The sequence below is a fragment of the Marmota marmota genome, unplaced genomic scaffold, assembly GCF_001458135.2.
Source record: "Marmota marmota marmota unplaced genomic scaffold, marMar, whole genome shotgun sequence".
In the NCBI taxonomy this organism is placed as follows: Eukaryota; Metazoa; Chordata; class Mammalia; order Rodentia; family Sciuridae; genus Marmota; species Marmota marmota.
The window spans coordinates 832,008-858,213 of NW_025999949.1; the positions used below are offsets into that span (position 1 = coordinate 832,008).

Consider the following 26,206-nt stretch of genomic DNA (forward strand, 5'->3'; position numbering starts at 1 on the left):
TATTATCATCAAATTATAATATGTTGATTTCTGTAGTTGTCATAGCTACACATCACAACATTAATTTTGTGGAAATCTGTGGTGTGATTTTAAAGTATGATGCTTGACAAATCATCATCACTATTTTCTTGAAATATAATAACTTAACATAAATGAGATTCCATGAAGACTCATTTTTTATCCACTGTACATATGCTGATGTTGAACTACAACTACATGAAAGCTGTTCATATAGTTTTTTAGGAAGCTCTGGAGTTCATTAGATATAATAAAGCACTCCAGATCTTCTAACTTATATGCTAAAAATCCTGTGTTTTGATTGAAAGAATTTTATCAGTTGCAGAAAAGTATGCTGTATGCTGATGGGAAATATGTTAACTACCTTAACAAAGGGTATTTTTGATCTACAGGACATATGACTTGTACCCAAACACCAATGGCTTTGGAGGCCACAAGTACATCTTTATGCATTTGAGTTTGATATGTTATGGATGCAGAAGGTCTGTTCTATTCAGAAGACCAGCTAGAAATTTTGGAAAATCAAAGATTTAGGCTGTTTTCCAGGGCAAAGTAGTAGATCCACAAGTGGTAGGAGATAGAAAATTTATAAACTTCACCATTCTTCTAGGATTAACAATCTGTTTGCATTTCATGCTTCATGATTTTCCCCTTCAAAGTATGCAATCACAATGTGAAGAAAGCAGCAGAGTGAGGCTAATAACTTAAAGCTATGAGGCAGGACCTCAGAGAGGTAACAGCAACGTAGAGGCAGTAGCAAAGAGAAAGGGGTGGGCAAAAAGAAAATAAAAATGTCAAGAGAGGAAATTCCAATATTCATTTTGCAGTTCCATCTGATTATTTATAACTTTCTAGGCTCTATGATGGCAGCAATCATGTAATCCTGCTTTCCTACCATTTAGAAGCAAAGCTGTATAGAAGAAAACATCTAGTGCTTAGACTTCAACATTAACCACATAGGACGAGGGTAGCAGGAGGAAAAGAAGAAAAAGGTCAGGAGAGATGAAGAGATAATTATCTGTTTCTACCTATCACTGTGAAATCACAATGTTCTGCCTGCACTAACTGTAGTATCTTCAAAAACTTTTTTTAAAACTTATTTTAAGAAAGAAATGCTAGTCCATGGAAGATCCCCTATCTTTATCATTCTGTAAGCGACAGAGGTCAGAGAGAACGATTTAACCAGCGTTTCAGCCCCTGCAGTACCCTTGGCATTGCGCCTCAAACACAAATGATAAGCAGCAGTAAATATGCATGGAATGGAACTTTCTCTATGAGCACCCCTGTCTCCTGATACTTCTTGCTAGTGTTTCTTATTTTCTTACTTCATCTCTCATTTCTTTCTATAGTACTCCCGTCTCTGGGGCTTAACTGCTAATTTAGACAAGATGAAATAATATTATGCTGTACTTATTGGAACAGAATTTTAGGTTTACTTTTTTTAATTGGAAAAGTAAATGTTAGGAACACTATCTTCTTTTTTTCTAGAATACAAATCAAATTATGGCTAGCAACTTTCAACAGAAAAAAAATTTGATAATCCTAAGTTAAAAATGCATTCCTTTGTGCTATATTAAAATAAAAAAATTCTTTTTTTTAAACTGTGAAAATCAAGAAACAAAATTTTCCATATCTGGCTCTAAAAATTAATACAGAACTACCCTGGTTCCTTGAACACTTTCAAAAGAGAAAACTAATATTCAATGGGAAAAGCCACATACTTTTCATAGTTCCATCTTCTTCTTCCTCGTCCTCACTGTTTATAACCATGGTCCCCAGGTCAGACTCTAACATCGTACTGTTATGTTCAATCATGGTCTGGGCTCCTTCACTCATTGTGCTCGTAGCCCGCATTGTGCCCACACTTTCTGAACTAGTCTTCACCATGGTGTGGGAATCCAGCTCATCTTCATCCTGCAAGCAAATCACCATAGTGAAGAAAGACTTCTCTAAAACAGCTGCATTTCTTAATTCTTAACAAGAGTACACATATATTACATCTTTACTAATGATAAAAATACTACTATTACAATTAATCTTAAGGTAAACATACACAAATGTTATTTAAAAGTATGAAAAATAATCTAAGGTTTTCAGTAATTAAAACTCAAGGAAAACCAGGTGCATACCCCTATAATCCCAGTGACTCTTAGGATGCTGAGACAGAAGGATCACAAGTTTGAGGCCAGCCTCAGCAACTTAGTGAGACCCTGACTCAAATAAAGAAAAACAAAACAAAAACCTTAAACAACAAAAACTGTTTTATGAAACAGAAGACTGTTAGATGCTTTTGAAATAAGAATTAAGATAGGTAAATCATCAACAAATACATAAAAAAGGTGACAAAGTAAATAAGCATACAAAAGAGAACACCTTTAAGATTAAACATGTTGGCACCTTCTTTTCTAATAAGCATAATAAAGTTTACAACTTCTACAATAGCCATTAGCTTTTTCTCTTAAATTGTGGTAAAATATACATATAAAATATACCATTTTACAGATCTTTAAATGTCTAGTTCGGTGGCATTAAGTACATTCTCAATGTTGTATAACCATCACCACTACACATTTCCAGAACTTCTTCTTCATCTCATTTAGAAATTGTGTATGTACCCAATAAACAATAATTCCTCATTCCCTACTTTCCCCAATGCCTGGTACCATACTTTCTTTCCCTATGAATTTGCCTTTTCTATATACCTCAAACAAGTAGAATCATACAATATATATACTCTTTTGTGTCAGGCTAATTTCACTTAGTATATGGATATCAAGATTAATCCATGTAGTACCATGTGTTAGAACTTCGCTCTATTTTAAGACTGAATAATATACCATTGTATGTACTTTAAACATTTTATTTTCCCTTTCATTTGTCGATGGATATTTGGTTTGTTTATAACTTTTGGCTATTGTGAATAATGTTGTAACAAACTCTGGTGTACAAATATCTGTTTGAGTCCCTGCTTTCAGATAGACTGCTTAGTAACTCTGTTTCATTTTTTGAGGAATCACCAAATTGTTTTCCACAGTACCTATACCATTTTACATTTCCACCAGTGATGCCTAAGTGTTTTTTGTCAGCTTTTTTTGCTACTATGACCAAAGACCTGACAAAAACAAGGAAAAGTTTATTTGAGGTTCAGTTTCAGAGGTCTCAGTTCATAGATGACCAATTTCATTGCTTTGGACACAAAATGAGGCAGAACATCAAGATGCAAGGGTATGGCAGAAGAAAGTACCTTAGGATATGACACCAGGAAGAAGAGAGAACTCTTGCTCACCAGGGACAAAATATGTACCCCAAAGGCACACCACCTCGCAATGACTCACCTTTTCCATCCACACACTACGTGTCTACAGTTACAACCCAATTAATCCCTACTAGGGAATTAATGCATTGATTGGATTAAAATTCTCATAAACCAATCATTTTACTTCTAAACTTTCTTGCATTATCTCACACATGAACTTCTGGGGGACACTTTGACTAAGCCATAATACTAGATTTCCAATTTCTTTACATCCTTGCCAACACATTCTTTTTCATTTTTAAAAATAACAGCTATCTTAATGAATATGAAGTGAAATCTTGCTGTGATTTGATTCGTATTTTCTTAATGTGCAGTGATACTGAGTTATCTTTCACATACTTAGTAGTCATTTGTATATTTTCTTTAGAAAAATGTTTACCAAGTCCTTTGCCCATTATTTTCAAATAAAGTTTTGGTTTTTGTCATTGTAGAGTTGTTATACATTCTGGAATTTTGAAATTATGCATTCTAGATATTAACCTCTTATCAGATTGACATCTAAAACTCAATTCCACTCTTTGCCTTTTCTTAGCCATTGTGGTACATGTGCTTGATTCTGTTCCTTACCATATCCTCTCACAAGACTTTCAGGATTAAGTGATTTCTGTCCAAGAAAAAAAGCAAAATTGTCCTATTTCCAATGAATTTGAATGAAAGAGGAGACACAGGAGGAGAACCAAGCTGAGTCTACGAAGAATCATACCATGTGGGGCTGGGGTTGTGGCTCAGCAGTAGAGCACTCACCTAATACGTTCGAGATGCTGGGTTCAATCCTCAGCACCGCATTAAAATAAATAAAATAAAGGTATTATGTCCAACTACAACTAAAAAATATATATTTAAAAGAATCATACCATGAAATGGCACACATATCTATGCTGCATCTGGGTTATGATCATCTCATTACATCAAGCTGAAAAATGTCACCACTGGGTAGTGGGCATATTTAACTGCAGATTTGATCCTTTTTAGTTATGAAAGTTCTATAGTACTGGTTTTGGTTGGTTCAGTAATAAATATGTGGAGTTTAAAAAAATATCTCCACCACATTCTCAAATTGAATATTATTCCTTCCATTGCTCTACTCCTTTCTGTCTGCCTCAGTTCCTAACAGTTACCACCACAAAACACAGTAATTTTCACTAGCTTCACAAAAGAAATACTTCAATATATTCTTTTATTCATTCTGTTTTACTCCTCTATATAGTTAATATGTTCTCTTTCATTCATCTCCTCTTCCATTCCCATGACAGGTGGTATATGCATCATTGTCTTATACCTGGGTTACTACAGGTGATACCTCCTGACTGAAGACTCTTCTATCTAACCTTCTACAATCAGGCAGATTGTTAGTTCAAATCTCATCTCAAATCACTTGCTAGACATCAGACCTTTTGACAAACTATTTAAATTCTCTGATCTTTAGATTCTTCCATTGGTGTTATGATGACTAAATGAAAAAAGGTATGCAAAATGTCTGTATACTACCTGGAAAAAAGTACTTTCAAACTGTCCTCAAAGTACACATCACTACACAAATCTTTCCTGAATATTTGTATCACAATATTCTCCTACTGAAGAATCTATAATGACTCCCAGTCCTTGCCCACAGTAAAGCTAAATATTTCTGCCTAGGTTTTAATGTTCTCTGTTTTTATCTCATTCTTCCTCACTATTTTTCCACTATTCATATATCCCCACATTCAAGCAGGCTGAACTTGACTGAATTTTCCTATATCATAATCCATGTCATGCTATGTTCATTAAGATTTCCTCTTTGCTCATGTCCTCTTTACCCAAAATGTCCTTCCCTCTAAACACTTAAGAAAACCTACGTATCATGTATCTATTACCTCTATGACTAATCCAGTTTTTGCTAGTTTTCTTCTTCTCCAAACTTCTGCAGAACTTACAACATGCATCACATACTTTTGCATTTAAATTTATGATCTCTTGTTTTATAAAATGTTTTACAAATATAAGTATCATATGAACAATAATGTCTTATAATACTTCTCAATCCACTGAAGTGTTTCATTCTGTATTCAAACAGTGACCATTCAATATACTTTTATTTTTTAAAAAATCTTTCTAGTTGGAAAAAAGTTAGTTCTACCTCTCATTTCATATTTGAAAAAACTAAGGGTCACAGAAAGTAAGAGACTTCTCTAAAGTCACATATGCTTAAAAGCAGTGCTGGAATGAAGAAAAAAGTTCTTTAATTTCTTAACCTATTATTCCACCACATACGTGTACTTTACTTACATTTAAATTTTTATCTGCTTAAATGCTTCGGTTAGTGATGCTGGCTTACAATGTTAACAGCTCCTATTCTCAGAGTCCCATACAAATTATTCAGTCCATCCTAGTCCAGGCCACCATCTTCACTCATTTGGACTATTATTAGAATAGCCTCCTGTTTTCACCATTTCCATTCTTGCCTTTCTTAGCCTCACATACAACAGACAGATTGAGCCTTCTGAAATATAAATCTCATCATATTATTCTCTTGGTGCAAATTCTGCATTTGGCCTTTCATTACATTAAGAATATAATTCAATATCTTTATCATGGCTAAATGTGATCTGGCCTAGTAACATCTGCCAATCCCATCTCTTATCACATTCCTTCTTGCTCACCAAGGTACAGTTGCTGGCCTCCTTACTGTTTCTTGATCATGCAATTAAATACTCTTTGAGTCTTTAAACTGGCTGATCTCTCAGACTGAAATGCTCTTTTATAAGACAGTTTGATAATTTATTTAACTGAGGTCTCTATCTGTCAAATCCTTGGTGAGAATTTCTGTGACTTTCAATTAAAACTAAAGCCTCCATCATTCTCTGTTCTTTTATTCTTTTGTGTTCTTCACAGTCTGTACCTTGCCTTCTTTACCTCTAGAATTTAATTCTGATGAAGGCAAGAGAATTTTTTAAAATTTTGAATTCCCACTGCTAAAATACCTAGTACACAATAGATACTTGACAAATATTTATTTATTGAATGAGTTAAATTGTATTTTAACTTACTAATACATTCAATGAGTACTTATTATACATTTGTAACATCTCAAGTAGTGAACAAAGCATTGGAGATACAAAGATAAGTTAAGACAGTTTTGTTTCACTTTGTTTTTTATGTTTGAGTCAAGGAGAATTCTTCTGGCATGTGAACAATAAACTACAGAATAATCTTTTAAGTGCTATAAGAAGTGTTGACAGTACAATGGAAAATCCAATAATACATTCATTAATTCTGCCTTTAAAAAGTGAAAAAGGCCTCACAAAGAAGGTTGCCCTTGAGTTGTCTTTTTTCCTTAAACATTTTTAAAATTTTTGATCCACATGTAATAAGTGTACACATTTATGGAACATGGTGTGATATTTCAATACTTTCATACAACATGTACTGGTAATCAGGGTAATTAATGTTTCCATCTCCTTATCATTACTTTGGGTTTGGATATTTTGAGCTTCTCTCTTCTAGTTAGTAAACATACACATAAAACATAAACATAGATTTGGGTGGAGTATTTTATATTACAACTACTTTTTATATCAAAATGACAAAAACATAGTTTCTCAGCTCAATATCCCACAAATGAATTAGATGTCACCACATTCCTGTGGTATCTTGTGCTTAGGTTCATCATACACTTATTACCTCATGCTGTAACTGTCTAAATACTTGACTTGTCTGAATTTCCCATTAGACTCTAAAATCTGTAAAGAGCAGTAACCATATTTTAAAAAGTTATTCCTGATAGCCAACTCAAAGTATTATTCTCATTATGTATTTATTGAATGAATGTTAAGTTTTTCAAAATGAGGTAGTCCCAAAACACAGAACTAAGGACAATGTTATGTGAAGTTCTAGTGATACCATTTTATTTAAACTAATTGCAATAAACATAAAATGACAATCGAAGAAACTTTGGGAAGAGATTGCTAGTAACTAAAATTATTTGGTTGATCATTTAATAATGATAAACATAGATACCATCAATAAATTAGAAGCACTACAGTAAAGCTCTACATTTTTATAGGCTACTCCCATTTAATTCTCTTATTAACCCCATGAGGTATTATTATCTCTCTTAAACTAATGATAAACCTGAAGTGCAAATAGGTTTACAAATTTGCCCAAGGTCATACAAGAAATAAATAGAGAAGTAAGAATTCTAAAAAGGTCTTTCTGATGGTAAAACTCAAGATATACTTCCAATTATGTAAGGCTTTTAAATATAAATAGCATTTCAAGTCCAATCTAATTTATATCACATGTTTTCTAGAGCATCTTTCATTTTGCTAAACTGAGATGAAGAAAATGACATACAAAAAAGACTGATTTGCATGTGGTCAGTTAAATTTTTTTAAAGGTTGGGGTTTATTCTTTCCAGTTAACTACACCGAGGACACAGGGAAAAGCTGATTTTCTATCAGTTCCTTTTAAAAATTTACTTCTTTAACATTTTATCATGGTTGCAACCAGTTTATTCCCAAAATAATCTATTTTTTATATGTATGAGTCATTTGTCTCTTATTTCTTTTTTTGGGGGGGGGATGATAAATTAATGCTGTTTATTTACTTCTGTTTTATTTTTTTCATTTTCTTTGTCTCTTATTCTTTTAAGATTTAATGCTGTGACCAGTGGAAATGTAACACCTAGTTGGTCTGAAATAGCCTATAGGAAGGCTAAAAATCCTATGTTAGAGCTGAATGGATAGAACAATGAAGAATAATGAAGCTTGTACCTCTAAATTCATGCAACTATCTCAGATGATCTATAAATTGTAAAAACACTGATCAAGTTTGGATGGTCCTTATTGCAGGGATAGTCCTTATTGCAGATTATTCTCATACACATAATCACTTTGCAGAAGAATGCCAATCAATTTACAAATTGACAGTCAAAAATAGCAATAGAAAAATCATGATACTCAATTCACTAATGAGAGGGTGGCACCTAAACAATAATTAATGTAGTACAAATGAAATGAGAACTAACTTATTATGAAATTAGAAAATTCAAACACTAATAACTTGGTGATGGTGTTAGAAACGTTTCAGCAACATTTTTTTAAAGAAATTATTAATTCTAGACTTAGTCTTGATGTTTTAGAGCACTATTAAAATTTTGGTACCTTTTATATTTTTATAACAGAAAATTTATTTATAATTTTTTTTCAAAATTACATTTTACTTATATGTAGTCTGTTATTCCTCGGGTGAAGAAAAGCAGAAGAAAAACATGTTGATACTTTATAGAAAAAGGTCTGCAAAACAGATGCTTCCCCACTGCAGAAAGCAGCCAGTTTCAGTAAGGAATACAATAGCATTTTCAATCAGTGGCCATCATGTGCCAGGAATGCAAAACAGAGTACTGATGATAATCCAGCTTATGAATCATAAAATCCACATGGAATACAAATATTTGAAAACATTATTAGGAAATCCTACCCCTCTGCTAAGACAGATTTATGCTGAGAAATAATCAGAGACCTTGCATTAGGAATCTTCACATTTGCCATACCTACTACCTTAAAGGAATCTGTGAATCTTCAGCAAATGAATGATTTTAAGGCTACTCACTCAAACATTTTAAAAAGGATTTGTCATCTGTAACACTACTAAAATATTTAGGATGCTCCTTTTCTCCTTAGTTATATAGATAGACTAATTGCAAATATTTGAATAATTTTATTTCTCAAAGGATCTGAAACAATCCTTTATTGCAAATAAAATCACATGACATTACAGCATTACTTTTATAGCAGAGATCATAATGACTTTTATTCAGATGGACAATGCTCATGAGTATGAATTCTACTTCAACATGAAAAAAAACGTTCTTCAGGAGTAAAACAAGCGTGTAAGATTTATTTTTAATACCTCTTGAAGATGCTAATGAAATAGCAAATAATGTAAAAACATAAATGCACGAATGAGCTTTCAAGATAGTAAGGGAGACCCCCCAGGTACACAGAATATATACAGCCATGTCAATAAGATAAATCTGACCTTAAGGCTGCCCCTAGGGGCATGTCATAATTAGAATAAAAGATTTTGGTTTAATAAGGTTTATAATTTGGTGGATAAAGAGGAAAAGAGGTCTTTGGGTTTTCTTCAAAGTAGAACCACTGCAGGAAGTCAGGAATCTTAATGCTCTATATCCTTAGTGGAAGGGTAAATGAGGAAAAATTTAACCACAGGCAAAGGACATGACAAGTCTCACCTGAGTTAAGGGTAAGGTGAGGGTTAGGAAGCCATCCTTTAGAATTTAGAACCATGTGTTTGGCTTTCAATTTCACATTACCCACTTGGTTTGTGGAATTTCATATTCAGAAATTAACTTAATGCAGTCTCAGTACATGTTATGGTTTGGATGTGAGGTGTCCCCCAAAAGCTCACGTGTGAGACAGTGCAAGAAAGTTCAGAGGAGAAATGGCTAGGTTGTAAGAGTCTTAACCCATTTTGAGTTGAGTTTTGTGCCTGGTGAGAGATAAGGGTTTAATGTCATTTTGTTGCATATGGGTTTCCAGTTTCCCAGCACCGTTGTTAAGAGGCTATCTTTTCTCCAATGCATGTTCTTGGCACCTTTGTCTAATAAAAGATAATTGTAGTTTTGTGGGTTAATCTCTGTGTCCTCTATTCTGTACCATTTATTGGTCTACCAGACTGTTTTGGTACCAATATCATGCTGTTTTTGTTACTATTGCTCTGTAGTATAGTTTAAGTTCAAGTTCTGGTATAGTGATGCCACCTGCTTCACTCTTCCTGCTAAGGATTGCTTTAGCTATTCTGGGTCTCTTATTTTTCCAGATGAATTTCATGATTGCTTTTTCTATTTCTATGAAGAATGCTATTCGGATTTTGATCAGAATTGCATTAAATCTGTTTTTGGTAGTATGGTCATTTTGATAATATCAATTCTGCCTATCCAAGAGCAAAGTAGATCTTTTTCCATCTTCTAAGGTCTTCTTTGATTCCTTCTTTAGGGTTCTGTAGTTTTCGTTGCATAGATCTTTCACCTCTTTCATTAAGTTGATTCCCAAGTTTTTTTTTTTTTTTTTTTTTTGAGGCTATTGTAAATGGGGTGGTTTTCCTCATTTCCCTCTCAGAGGATTTGTCACTGATGTACAGAAAAGCCTTTGATTTATGGGTGTTGATTTTATATCCTGCTACTTTGCTGAATTCATTTACTAGTTCTAGAAGTTTTCTGGTGAAGTTTTTTGGGTCTTCTAGATATCATATTGTCAGCAAATAGTGCTAATTTAAGTTCTTCTTTTCCTATACATACCCCTTTAATTTCTTTCATCTAATTGCTCTGGCTAGTGTTTCAAGAACTATGTTAAATAGAAGTGGTGAAAGAGGGCATCCCTGTCTTGTTCCAGTTTTCAGAGGGAATGCCTTCAATTTTTCTCCATTTAGAATGGTGTTGGCCTGGGGCTTAGCACAGATAGCCTTTATGATGTTGACATATGTTCCTGTTATCGCTAGTTTTTCTAGTGTTTTGAACATGAAGGGATGCTGTATTTTGTCAAATGCTTTTTCTGTATTTATTAAGATGATCATGTGATTCTTATTGAGTCTATTGATGTGATTAATTACATTTATTGATTTCAGTATGTTGAACCAACCTTGTATCCCTTGGATGAATCCCACTTGATCTTGGTGCTCAATCTTTTTGATATGTTTTTGTATTCAATTTGCCAGAATTTTACTGAGAATTTTTGTATCTATGTTTACTAGAGATATTGGTCTGAAGCTTTCTTTTTTTGATGTGTCTTCTCCTGATTTTGGAATCAGGGTGATATTGGCCTCATAGAATGAGTTTGGAAGTAATTCTGCTGTCATTTTATATTTTTTTAAAAAATCAATAAAAATATAAATGAATAATAAAAAAGAGTCTTAACCCAATTAGTGATTTAATGCATGACAGGGATTAACTGAGTGGTAAATGAAGTGGTAAGGTGTGACTAGAGGAGGTGGGAATTGGAGGGTGGCTTTGAGTATATATTTGTATCTGGGAAGAGGACTCTCTGCTTTCTAATTACCATGTGAACTGGTTCCCTCTGCCACACTCTTCCACATCATATCCTGCCTCACCTTGAACCAGCCACTTATGGACTGAGACCTCTGAAACCATGAGCCCTTAAATAAACTTTTCCTCCTCTACAATCATGCTGGTTGGGTCCTTTAGTCACAGCAGCAAAAAAGCTGACTAAAACAGTATGGTAACACCACAAATGACTGATACAAACAAATGCAAATACATCCTAGAGGAATTCATTTATATTGAACCCTCACACTAGAGATGACATTATTTTATGAGATAAAATACAGACACACAAAAGCTCACAATCCCAAAGACAAATACGTGAATAAACATGCTACTGAGAAGAGCCAAAAATAATGAACACGAGAATTAAGACACCCTTGTCCCTTAGAATTAAGTTAGGATCCTTAGAAAGCTGGATCATAGTACAAAAACAGATGAGAGGCACAAAAGTAGAAATATTCTGGCTAGAATGAAAAGCAATAAGGGATGGTCTATAGCTTACAGAATGCTTTAAACAGCAGAAACCTAAATAAGTTGCTTGGCAGAGAAGTGACAGGAACTATGGAAATTAAAGGATGAACTGGTGAGGAACAGGACTAAAAATGGAGTCTGGAATCAGAAAGCTATTACTGAAAGCTGGGCATAATGACACATGCCTATAATCCCAGTGGCTTGGGAGGCTGAGGCAGGAGGATCTCAAGTTCAAAGCCAGCCTGGGCAACTTGGTGAGATCCTGTCTCTAAATAAAATATTTAAAAACAGCTAGAGATGTGTGTCAGTGGTTGAGTGCCCCTGGGTTCAATCCCTGGGACCCCCATCCCCCAAAAAAGCTGTTACTAAAATCCAGATTCCAGGTTAATTAGAATCTATACTAAAAAAGGGCCCTATAGCAACTGAAATGCCAAGTCAAATCTGAATGAAATCATGGGGGAAAAAAACCCAACATATTCTAGAAACTTTCCAACAGTAAGACATAATAGAAAATAGCTACAATATTCTGGACCAAGAGACCAAATATTCTAAAGAGAAAGCTGTTAAAAGATGCTGATTTAAATAAATTAAGACAAAACAAAATAGATGACTCTTATTTTGAAAACCAAAATATGCCTTAATGGACTTCTCCACTTCAGGGCATGATGAAGGAAACAAAACTAACTATTTATGGCAAATGAGTCAATGAAGAAGTCAACAAAGCATGTGCAGTGCAACTTCAAGGAGATAAGCATAAAACAGGAAAACCATGGCAGAAATCTTTCACTCCACTCCCTGTACATAACTGAATTTGGTGGCTGGTGATTACTTAAGAATAACACACGTACATTTTAATCATTACTTGAGTTAGAAAAGGCAAAAAAATTAAAGAACTCTATTTCATATTTGCCTCAATGTCTCCAATCATAGAAGAGTCCTATTAATTCTTTCTTATAGCAAGATAAAACTACTTAAGTGACCCAACAGAGAATTATGAGCAAATTTCACTTCCAAATACAGTTAAGGATTGCACTTACTCCATTGTCTTTGTTATAATATATAAGGTTGTATCTGTTTGTTCTTTCTGTACCAGTGAAATGATCCAGAGCAGGATCAACTGGTTAAATCCGGTCTCATCATTACCATGTTCAACCTAACTGAGATAAGAACTACTGAGAAAACAAACAAACAAACAAAAAAAGGTTCTCTTTCACAGAGCTGCCCTCAAGCACCACTTCCATATCTGACAGGCACACACACACAAAAAGTAACAAACAATTATTCAACCACTTAAAATGACTAAGATTTTCAGTATCTAAAAATCTGCACAAAGAATGAAATTTCTTCTCACTGCTATAAGTAGGTGGTCCATCCATTTCACTACAAAACCATCATAATAGCTTATACAGCTGCTGTCTTTGACATACCTGTCCTTAACAAACAGAAATTTCATGGATCCTAACTTTTTGCATGTTCACAAGCATGTTTTAAAGTTACATCAAAGCATTTAGGATCTCCAAGAGTCATAAAAGACTTATTCATCAGTACAACAAGCCTAAATGGTGAGAAGGCGTGTGGGCAGGACTTCAGAGGCACCATGATGCAAGACTGAACAAGTTCTTGGCATTATACTAAAAATTTCCAAACAAAATATTATCTTCCATTCCCTATGCACAACACAGATGTACAACAGAGTAGATTAAGAGGTAAAAGCAACCTTAACCATGAATTTTTAATTTTTTTTCTCTCCAAGCCAAAAGCATGTCAAAAGATTAACAAAATATAAAGGAGACTGTAAATCAAATATTTTAGAATAAGAGTAACACCTTTAAAAGTTATTATGTTGTTACAAGCAGTTCATTAAAAGTCCACAAGAGGGCACCAAAGACAAAAGACTAAAATTCTATTAACTGGAGATTTAGACAAATAGGCTCATAAAAACAGGTCAAAATATTTACTAATATTAATATTTTTTGTAACCAAATTGGTGACCACTTATATTTTTAAATTTGAGATATTTAGAATACTTTAACTACCTTCATATCATTATATTTTTTAAAAAGCAGTTATATTTTATAAGAGTGATATTTATGTTTCTTAAGGTCAATGAAAATCATATAAATTTGGTAATTTCCACAATGACTTGCACATAATACCTGAAGCTCAATGAGCAGCTGTTGAGGCCACAAAAGTAATAAAAGCATATGACAGGAAATATATATTCATATTACTTTATCAATGCCTTGTAAATTGCTTTTCTACAAAGACTTCTGACTGTATCTCACATTCCTATAAAAAATATATATATCTAAGAGCTTATTCCTGAAAAGAATTTTTTTCATTCTTTTCTGCTCCTTTATGATGGTGTTTAAGAGCAAACAAAAACTTTAAAAATACAGATTCAACAAAATAATTTTTGCTTGCATAAATTTAAAAATAATATTATTAAATGATTTGAAGAAATCAACCTTAAAAACATACAAGTCACAAAAAACACACTAAAATAACAGTATTAATTTTAACACGCAGTTTACATTACTGAAACTCCTGATAAAAAAGGAATTTGGGGACAGACAATGTTAAGCTAAGCAAAAAATGATACACTCCCTCACAACCCAAATATTCATCACATGATTGACTTTAGAATTGGTAAATGCTACAATTATATACCTCATGTATAATTATATACCTTATTAACTTTTAAATGTACATACAAGTTGAGTATTCCTTATCTGAAATGCTTGTCATCAGAAGGGTTTCAGATTCCTTCAGATTTTAGGATACTTGCATACACATAATGAGATATCTTAGGAGACACAAGTCTAACATGAAATTCAATTGTTTTATATACTCTTTACAAACAATATTTTTTTTGTGATTTTCTGCAATATTTTAGTGTCCCTGCATTTTCACTGAAACCCATCACATGAGGTCAGACATGAAATTTTTTACTTCTAGAGTCAAGTCAGTGCTCAAAAGATTTCAGCTTTCATAGCACTTAAGATTTCGGATTTTCTAATTTGGGATATTCAACGTGTACATTCTGTGACAATAATTCTGTAGTTCTTTCCAAAAAAACAAGAAATAAAAAATTCAGGTAAAACCTATTATAAAGCAGTTTATATATGTATTTATAGTTTCAGTATTTACCAATTAAATATATTCATAATAAATACTGTGTGTCAGTCTACTAAGATATACCTTTTTCCCTTGAGAAAAATAGACTTTAATGAAGAAAGTGAGAAACTAGACAAATACCATGAGATAAACATCCTCATAGAACTAAACAAAGTATAATCATTGGAACATACAGGAGAAATTGACCAGCTGAGCCAAGAAGAGCACCATGAAAGGTTCCCTCTTTCCAGAGAAAGCAATGGTTAATATGTCCAAGCAAAAGTAGCAACATAGGCTTTTCTTTAAATACTTTTTGAGCAATCCTCTCTATGTAATCATTGTTTAACTGCCAACTGTAGAAAGCACTGATTCCTTAATATCTTGAGTTCTCTCTTGGGATTCAGATCTATATATCCAACTTCCTGCTACACAAAATGACTAGGATGAGCCATTAAATAGGTGCTAAAGTATTCTCATCTTACCCAGAAAGTCACCATGAAGACAGAATTGCTGGAGAATATTTAAGCTACGATGTCAGAGGTGGGATGAGTGTGGGGAGAGTGAAAAAAAAAAAAGGCTTTGACTATTCTTTCAAAAATTCTGTTATGAATTATTGTCTTTTTCCAAAAAGTTTTTCAATGGTCAAAAGATAAATACATTCTTAGACTTAGGAGAAAGGCCCCAGAGTGGATAATGTGGCTGACTGACAATACAAGCAGAAAAAGGGCCTTTTTCTTTGAAGAGGTGAAAAGTTAGAAAACAAAAAGTAATAAAACAACAATTCCTATTCTTTATGTATAATTGCAATCACTCTATTCGTTACACTGCATTAGGAGTGTCATCAGTTTACTTGTTGTCTCATTCACTAGCCAACAATATCTTACAAATAAACACCACGTCTTATCTTCTATATCAATATTTGTTAATGGAAAGAAGACATCCTCTGAAACAGAAAAATAAATGCACTCAGGGTTGGATGTGGTGGTACACCTCTGTAGTCCTAGCTACTTGGCAGGGTAAGGAAGGCCTGAGGATCACTTGAGCCTAGGATATCAAGACCAGCCTGGGCAATATAGAAAGATCTCATCTCAACAACAACAACAACAGAAGAAACAAAGAAGAGAAAGAAAAGTAAAAGGAATGTATGGAGCATATAAAACATTATTAAAGAAACATTATTAAACATAACTAAAGAATTAAAGAAAATGAACACCCATTAGTATAATAAAATGAACAGTGTAAAGACTGGCAAAAAGAAATATCTTATTTGCAGATGACATAATTATTTTTGTAGAAAATTTCCAAAAATGTCCCAAAAAACTCCTGATGGTACAAAACTCCTGGCATGTGCAAGAACCTGGGTTCAATCCTCAACACCACGGGGTGGGGGGGGGGATCACTCCTAGAAGCTTTATGTGAGTATGGCAAGGACACAGATGGCAATAAACAACTGGAATAAGAAAATTTTAAAAATCTCTTTTCGATAATATCAGGAAAAAAACATGAACATTTGGGTCTAACATATAAAAATACAGAATCTATGTATGTGATGCAAGAAATAAATTATATAAATAGAGAGTCATTACAAGTTAGTGGACAAGAAAACTAAATATTGTCAAGACATCATTTCTTTTATCTTAATGTACAGATTCAATTCCATCCAATAAAAATCCAATAAGCTAATCTGTAAATGTTGACAAAATGATCCTAAAGATTATATGGAAAGGGAAAAGGCCTACTACAGCCAACATATAAATGTACTGAATAAGAAAAATAAAGTTGGAAGACTCACATTATCCAATCTTAAAATCTGTATAACACTACAGTAATCAAGATGGCATAATATTAGCAAAAGCATGTCAATCATATAATAATAACATACCAATGGAACAGAAAAAAGAGCTCAGAGAGCTCACAAAAATGTGGTCTGATTTTTGAAAAATGGACAGAGACAACTCAATGGAGAAAGAACAGTATTTAAACAATCATACTGGAACAAGTGGATAATCATATGCCAAAACAAACAAACAACAACAACAACAAAAAAAAAACCAACCTAGAAACAGACTTCAAAGCTGTCCCCAAAAGTATCACAGAACTTAAAATAACAGGAAAAAACAAAAAACCTTGTGTAATCTGAATTTGTGTTGAGTTTACAGACACCTAAAATATAACCCATGGGAGAAAAGCTTATAAGGTGACATTAAGATTAAAATCTGCTTTCTAAGAGACAGTGTTAAAAAGATAATAAGACAAGATACATAATGGAAGAAAATACTGGTAAAACACATATTTTGGAAAAATCTTATATCCAAAATACACAGAAAACTCTTAAAATACGAAAACAAACAACACAATATCATTTAAAAAATAGGGAAAAGTACCAGACACTTTACCAGAAGATATATAAATAGTAAATAAACACAGAAAAAAATGCCCAACATTTTTATCATTAAGGAATTGCAAATTAAAAAAAGGAAATACCACTAAATACCTATTACAATGGTTAAGATGTGAAAAACCAACACTATGAATTGTTAGCATACATTAACAGAAACTCTTGTTAATAGCTAGTGGGAATATAAAATGATACAACTTTAGAGTCTGGCAGTATCTTACAAAGCTAAATACACTATAAGATCCAGCACATTTCAGTCCTAGGTATTTACCAAACTGACTTGAAAACTTAGATCTACACAAAAGCCAACACTGTAAATGTTCTTAGCAGCTTTATACATAACTGCTTCAAACTAGGAAGGAACTAAGATGTCCTTCCAATAGGCTAATGGATAAAGAGTGATACACCCATGCAACATAATCCTAGTGATTGATAAAGTAAGCATTAAACCACACACACAAAAAGGATGAATTGTCAATGTTAAGTAAAAGAAGCCAGTCTGAAAATGTTTCATAGTATATGACTCAAATTATATGATATTACAGAAAAGGCAAAACTAGAAACTATAAACAGATCAGCAGTTTCACAGAATTTAGGGGTTGGAGAGCACTGAATAGGCTTTTTTTTTTTTTTTAGGGTGGCAAAACCTTTCTGTTTCATACTATAGTAATAAATATAAACCACCATACACTGGTCAAAATCCACAGAAATTTACATCAAAGAGTGGACCCTGATATAAACAATTTTTTACAAAATCATTTAGGACATCAGGGGATCCCAGAATGAAATACAGAATGTAGGAAAAAATACACACACACACACACACACAAAAAAAAAAAAAAAAAAAAAAAAACTTCACTGAATGGTGTGGGGAGAAAAGGTATAACCTAAGTAATTCTGTAAGTGAATGAAGTCTATCCAAAGACAAAAGGAACCATATACAAGCACTGTACTTGATAATGTTGTTTCCAATGAGAGTATGGGATAATGATTCTGAAGCCACTATACGTGTACTGGAAGTGAAAAATTCAGTGAATAATGATAGATGGTGAGAGCTGGGTTTCTCAATACTGGAGTGGTAGGTTGTAAGCAAGCAAGGGGTAACAGCTAGAATGATCCATGTGGTAATGAATTAAGAGCCAGAGACATAATATGAACTCATATTTATCTTAATATAGATACAGATGGATATATATAAAAACATAAATATAAATATATATATATATATATATATATATATATATATATATAAAAAATATGATTTGTATATATTCACAGGTTAATACACAACACATATCTCCTTGCTTTGTTAACTAAGAGGGCACAGAGGCAACCACCACTCAAAGCAGCAGCAAACACAGAGTTCCGTCTTTGTTACAATACTATCCTCCAGTAAAAAGAACTCCATATTCTAGGTCTGGGGCAGGAAAGATACAAGATGACCCTGAGAATATTTTGTAGTAAGAAATGGGCCTAAAACAAAACAAAAACCCACACTGATGGGGGTAACATCATAGGGAAAAGGAACTGACTGAAAAAGATTCCAGTGGCCAAATCTGAAACAAAATATTAAATAAAGTAGTACTGGATTATAATCCAAAATTATGAAGTGAATAACCTTGAATAAACATTGATACAAATGATTAAATTAAAAAATGGAGAGAACAAATATCCTGTATTGAAGAACCCCAAATAATTTATATAGCTATTCTGTCATATCCTCTCAAGAAAGTAAAGCATGAGTCTCCATTCCCTATATAACTTTTTTCCAAAGAGCAGCATAGAACGGGCAAAGAGTAATTTTACTATAAAAATAACTGAAAATCACTACCTTAGCCAGGTGACCAGGTAACATTAACAGTGATAAATCATACCGACAGAAACTTTTCTTTTTTTTTTTTTTTTTTTTTNATATATATATATATATATATATATATATATATATATATATATATATATAACTATTACTCAGCATTAAAAGAGAATAAAATTATGGTGTCTGCAGGTAAATGGATGGTGTTGGAAAATATCATGCTAAGGGAAGTAAGCCAATCCCAAAAGACCAAATGCAGAATGTTCTCTCTGATAAGTGGATGCTGATCCATAATGGGGGGGATGGGATGAACAGAGAAACTTTGAATTGGGCAAAGGTGGGGGGAGAGGGGAGGGGACATGGGAGTAAGAAAGGTGGTGGAATGAGATGAATATCATTACCCTAGGTACATGTACAATTGCACAAATGGTGTAACTCTACATAGTGTACAACCAGAGAAATGAAAAGTTGTGCTCCATTTGTGTATAATGTATCTAAATGCATTCTGCTGTCATGTAAAACTAATTAGAACAAACAAACAAATAAATAAATAAAGAGAGGCCTATAGAGAGATGATGACTAAGTGAGGTATGGTATCCTAGATAAATTCTGAAATAGAAAAAGGACATTAGGTAAAAACTAAGTAAATCTGGACACAGTAGGAACTTCAGTTTAAATCTGTCAATGTTAGTTCATTAACTGAACAAATGTATCTTACTAATATGTTAATAATGGGGAAAAATGAATGTCAGATATATGGAAACTCTAGTATTTTGCAATTATTCTATAAATATGAACCTATTCAAAAATTTAAAAGTTCATTTAAAGAATAAAATTGATGCAATCCTTCCTTTTAAACTCAAATATTTACTGAATATCTGGCATATCACTAGGCCCCATGCTAGGATGTATATAGGTCAACAGGTCTCATTCAAACCTTACTACAATCAATTAGGGAGCTCTTCAAAATTTCTGATGCCTAGGTTCCAGTTTATAACAATTAAATAAGAAATTTCTAAGAGTAAAAAGTATTGTTGTCTTTTTTCCCCCTAAAAGGCATCATGTAGTTCAAATGTACAATGAGATCATATCACATTATATATCACAAATCCCCAGGAATCATTTTTCCACTAGAAGTAATTAAAACACAATGTTAAGTGATTCATGTATTCAAATTTTGTATTCACAAGAACTCTTCATTCCATTATTTAACCAGAATTTTTTTGCAATTTCTTGTTAGATATTTTAAAAATGATTAGCAAATTTCAAGATGTACCTGTTTTAACAAAAGGAATTCACTTAAGTAAACACTATATTCAAAATGGCATCTATATTCCATAAGATATTTTAAACACTTATATGATAGGGACAACTCATGTAGATTTGCTTAATATCATTGACAATACTAATATAAATGCTCCTTAGTAACACTAATGAATTGTGAAGTTGTATTGCATAGATAGAGCAAACTGGTTAATATACATACTTTAAAAGGTAGATTTCCCATAGGCAATTCAGGCATTTATAGTAAATAAGAACAAATATAGATATGTTATTTAATTAACTCACAGTAAAGATTTGGGAATGTGCTCCAGAAAAGAAATTCTTTCTTACTATACAATACAGATGACCCAGCACCAATTTTATATCATTGCTGGAAAATGCTCCCCATTCCCTCCCTGCCAAAAAAAAAGCGAAGATGTTTGTCACACTTAGCAATACTTAAACTAACACAAAAACTTTGATATTGGAATTAACCTGCTACAGAAATCTGTTTGCAATTTAACTTTAAATATCCATTCAATTACCCTAGGACCTATCAAAGCATGTCAATTTGTTAAGATGTATTCCCATCAGAAAATGTGAAAACATTTTTTCCATAATATGAAAAAAATCAAATTCATAAGGCACTTTTCCAATAAGTTCCATATCTTTCTAGAATAAAAAATATTTAAGGAGGTTTGTTTATAATAGTTACCAAGGGCACAGGTGTACAGCACTAAAATTTTAAAAACCAACATTTTGAAATGGTTATTATATACTGTTTCCTTTTCAAAAGTCACACTGAAAGTTGATGGAAATGGCAATTTAATTTTAGGCCACTAATTTTCCCTCATCTCTTGAGCTAAACTATATAGAAGAAAATTAAATCTGGAAAATGTTAAACTGAAAATTGAATAACCCATAAACTCTCTGAAAATTGCACTTATTCAGAATGAAAAAAGCAGGGTACACAATTGATCCATATATTAAGACTGAATACCAAATATAAATTATCTCTTATAATATAGAAATTCAATATGGTGAATTTCATAGTTCTGGAATTTTCTCAAAATTTGGCTTTATAAAATTTTTCATGTGGGCTGGGGCTGTGGCTCAGTGGTGAAACCCGCCTCACATGTGTGAGGTACTGGGTTTGGTCCTCAGTACCATATTTAAAAAAAATAATAATAAATGAAGATATTGTGTCTAACTACAGCTTAAAAAAAAGGAAAGAAAAGAAAAATTTCATTGGTCCAACGTCAAATGTGTTCTGTGTTATAATAGCCCACTTACTGGATAAGGACTAATCCAGAGTCTGGACTAGACATAGCTACAATAAAATCTGCCAAAAAATACAGGTCCTCTGGGCTAAAAAGTAATGCAGATGCAAAACTTAGCAACACAGATCTTGCACCATGCTGGAAAAAACCCTTTCATTTTTGAAATATTTATGAAAATTTTAAAAAATGAAATATAAACAAAATTAGGGAAAAAGGAATGTGGGAAAATGCATTGAAAACAAATAAGATAATAAAATATTCATCTAAAACCTTCTGCCATATCCTAAAAGACACTCAATACCCAGTACCATAACAAAACAGGTATTAAACAAATGAATTCCCCAAACTTGAGCAAATTCAAAAAACAAAACAGCAAGCGTCATGGCCAAAGGTAATCAAGTTGAGTTGCAAATGGAAAGTTAAGAGGTCACAAAGCAACAATCTTGACTTCACAGATACAGATGTTAAGGCAAGCATAGTATCAATAAGATAGGGCTCATTATTCTAAAAACTGTTCTTATTCAGGGAATGGAAGGAGGGAACAGTCCAAGTCAGTACCTTACACTACACCACCTAGAGATAATATTTTATAAAAGAACTACAGATTTAAAAACAGATATTTACTTCTCTTCCTATCAACTATAAATTTTGTTATAAGTTGCCTTAATTGCCCTGATTTCTTGCAATGTTCCCTTCCCTGCCTGAATCACTCTGATTTACAACTTGACAGAATAAACCAAAACTGGATAAACTATATTTTTCTTTGAATTTTGTTAATTTGTGAGTACTCAAAGAATTTTTCATCATTGAAATATATTTTTATGGATCTACATATAAAGAGATCATATGAAATATCATCACATACAAGTTCAATATCTAAAAACTTAAAACACCTAAGAAATGACAAATGGCAAATACTTCCACTAAAATGAAAAAATAGAACACAAAGATTTATATCTATCCCTCTTTAAAAAAAAAAAAAAAAAGAACTCTCAAAACTAGAATGAAGACACGGACTCTAAGGATAAACCCATAAAGACAAGCAGCACAGGGGAATAGAGGGCAATAAACACAGGTTGTCCAAAAATCTAGAAGCTAGGAAAAATTTCTTAAAGTTAGAAAGCAGATAAATATATAAATAGTAGATAACTCAATAGACCAAAATCACCTGAAACTTAGGGTTACAAGCAGAGAAGTCACATGAACTAAAAGCAAATTCAAGCCAAGAGCAGTGAACCTTAACATCTTTTGGAGCAAGATTTATTAGTCAACAAGTTCTGTTCTTCCATACATAACTTCCAGAAGGTAATTTTAGGCCTTCCAGAAGGTAATTTTAGGCCTTCTCTCAAATATAATTGCTAAACATCTGAAGAAAGCCCTTAAAGTAAAAATTGGAGATCAAAGTAAATATAAAGGCAAGAAACACAAGGCAGGGAGCAAAAGAAAATTCAGAATGATTATGACAATGTAATAACATTGAGGAGGAGGAGGATATGTTGGAAATTAAACACTCCCCATGGAAAAATTTTAAAAAAAATAGAAGATAAACTTGGGGAGACCTGCCAGAAAACACAAAGACAAAAATAACAGGGGCAGAAAAGGGGGCATGAAGAGCCAAGATCATTGAAAAATTAATCTGAGAGGTTCAACAACCAAATAAAAATTATCAAGAAAAAGAAAAAAATTACACCGAACTGACAGGTAATTCCAGGTTGAAAAAGCTAAAAGGTACTCCACATAATGATTTGAAAAAGAAGTACATACAGGCATATTATAAATAGAAAGAAGAATATTAAGATCCAAACATTCAAAGGATTAGGCATCTGTCCTTCCATCATCATTAGTGCTGCAGGGAAAGAGCCAGGTCTTCAAAATTGGAAGGGAACATTATTTCCAATCCAAAATTTTATACATAAATCAATCAAGGGTAAAGATAAAATAAAAACACATTCATGTACTCAAGGTCTGAATAAAGTACTAGGAAATAATGGTACAACAAATACATAAGTAAAACAAGAAAGTCGAAGACAAAATCCAGACAGGAGAAAATCAATTACAGAGGAGGAAAAAAGGAAATTCTCACAATAATGTTGAAGGGAAACCTAAGGATAACAGCTGTACAGTGCCCCAAAAGAGCAATCAGTTCAGATTAGAGAAGGATAGAGAGCAAAAGAAGGAATGAGTCAAGAAAAAAGTATGATACTAATAAATCATCTGTACTTGGGTTTACACAAAAGAGTTCACAGCTCCTGCAGGGAGTTTGGGAATATACCACTTTAGAAAAAATTACTGCTAGATACATAGAAAACTAACAAGAATAGTAAAAGAAAATGATACAATTATACATGTAATCATAATATATTATAATATTTGTAAAAAGTATTTATATAGTCATTACTATATAAACAACAAGTAGGGTTTTTTCTAAAGTGTGACTTAATTACACAGAAAAAAAATGAGAAATAACAAGCAATCAATTCTATTAAAGGATTTCAATTTATGGCCAATAATTTCATCACATATATAAATATTTCCCTACTAAATCTAATTTACTTTTCAAGAAGTAAAGGAATGGAAATAAATAAATTTTGTTTATTTATTTAGTTATTTTTACAGTTTAAAGATACATTTTTTAAAATCCCCACTAATTCTTTCAAACACATTTGGCCACTTAAATTTGTTTTTTAAAGCCCGAAAAGAAATTTTGAGTCTATGTTCTGTTCATGCCTGATCAATTCAATGCCATTGTTTTAGTGGTTTTTAGATAGCAAAACAAACAGCAACAACAATTACCATCAAACAAAGCAGAAACTAAACAAAACAAAAACAAAAAAACTGGCCAAAATATTATTGTAATATCAGTAGTGTTAGTATAAGTAGTAGCATTAATAGAAACAAAAGCTAAATGTTGAATATACTATATGCAAAACACTGTTATGAGTGCTTAGATTATACATATAAAATCATTATATTCTCATAATTCTATTTATAGATGGTAAAAATGAACTAGAGAATTTTCCAAGGGCCTAAGAGTCACTTGGGAATGGAATAAGAAATAAAACACAATTACTCTTGTAAGGATTACAAGATGGTGGAATAGAGAAAGCTGCATCCCTGGCTGCTCCATGGGTTGAACCCAAGAAAGCAGATAGGTAGCTTATCAGCAAGGTGGGTGAAAAACATTGGTTGGGGGCGGGAGGGGGGCTTTGCTGGGAATTAATACTGGACATTCAAAGCAGACTGGGGTTCAGTAGCATTTTCAGGCAGTAATTTTTCAAGTCTCAGTATTTTGAGGGTTGAGATTTTGATTAGTACATTCCAGTTTTGTTTTTTATTCTTTTATTTTTGTTTGCATTTTTTATTTTATACATTTTTTTCTCTAACTTATCTGTTCCCCTTGATTCTCTTTCTTCTGCTACCAGCCAAATTTATTGTTCCCTTTTTCACTTTTCCTTTAATTTTTTATTTCTCTTTTCTCTCCTCCTCCCTCATAATCATCACATCATACTTCTGTTCTCTCCCTGTTCATCATTCAAAAATTTAAACCCTTCTGCATACTTACTGTTTCTACTATGGATAATAACTGATCACATAATTTCTGTTTATTGGGACAATTAACACTGTAGATTTCATAGCAAGAACTATTTGGTTTAGTGCTGTATATTGTTTGCATTAGTTGTTATTATCTGTCTCTCCCTAAAACATGAAGTACTAGGAACCTTCAGGAACACTATTAAGTCTACAGGGTAGAAACTCTACTGTCTCAGATCCATAATGCTGGATGGGTAGTCATGCAAATAACATAGAAAAGCAAGGGAACAAACTACCCCAAACAAACAAAAATACTTCAATTAACAGGATCCATTCACACCACAGAGGAACAAATATCAGAAAGAGTTTAGAAAGTTCATCATTAAACTGATCAGCAAGGTAAAGGATGATAATAAAGAGTGAAATCAGAGAGAAAATGCAGGAAGTGAAAGATGACTTTAATAAAGAGAGATTCTGAAACAAAATCAAGCAGAAATCCTCAAAATGAAATAATCAATAAACCAAATAAAAAATTCAACAGAAAGCATCATCAGCAGACTAGACCAGTTAGAATATAGTTTCAGGCAACAAATACAAAATATATAATCTTGAAAATAAAGTTGACTATGGAGAAAACATGTTTAGAGACCATGAACAGAACTTCAAAGAAATACAGGATAATCTGAAAACACACAATTTAAGATTTATCAAGATAGATAAAATACAAACCAAAAGAATGGGCAATCTTTCCAATAATATCTAAAATTTCTGAACTCAGAGAATTAAATGGAAAATCAAATACAGGAAGTTTAGAGGGCCCCAAATATACAAAATTACATCAGACCCACACCAACGCATATAATTTTGAAAATGCAAAACATAAAGCTCTGGAACAAAATGGATGCTAACCAAGAATACCATAACCAGCAAAATTAAGCTT

At 32.7% G+C, this 26,206-nt stretch overlaps 1 protein-coding gene across 1 annotated transcript in view; it reads right to left on the reverse strand.

Moving 5' to 3' along the window:
• Stk3 (serine/threonine kinase 3) overlaps positions 1 to 26,206 on the reverse strand; it is a 266,131-nt gene that overhangs the window by 91,155 nt on the left and 148,770 nt on the right. Inside the window, exon 9 of the mRNA XM_048801896.1 lies at positions 1,740 to 1,932. Within this exon, the coding sequence (XP_048657853.1) occupies positions 1,740 to 1,932 (193 nt within the window). The remainder of the gene's footprint in view (positions 1 to 1,739; positions 1,933 to 26,206) is intronic.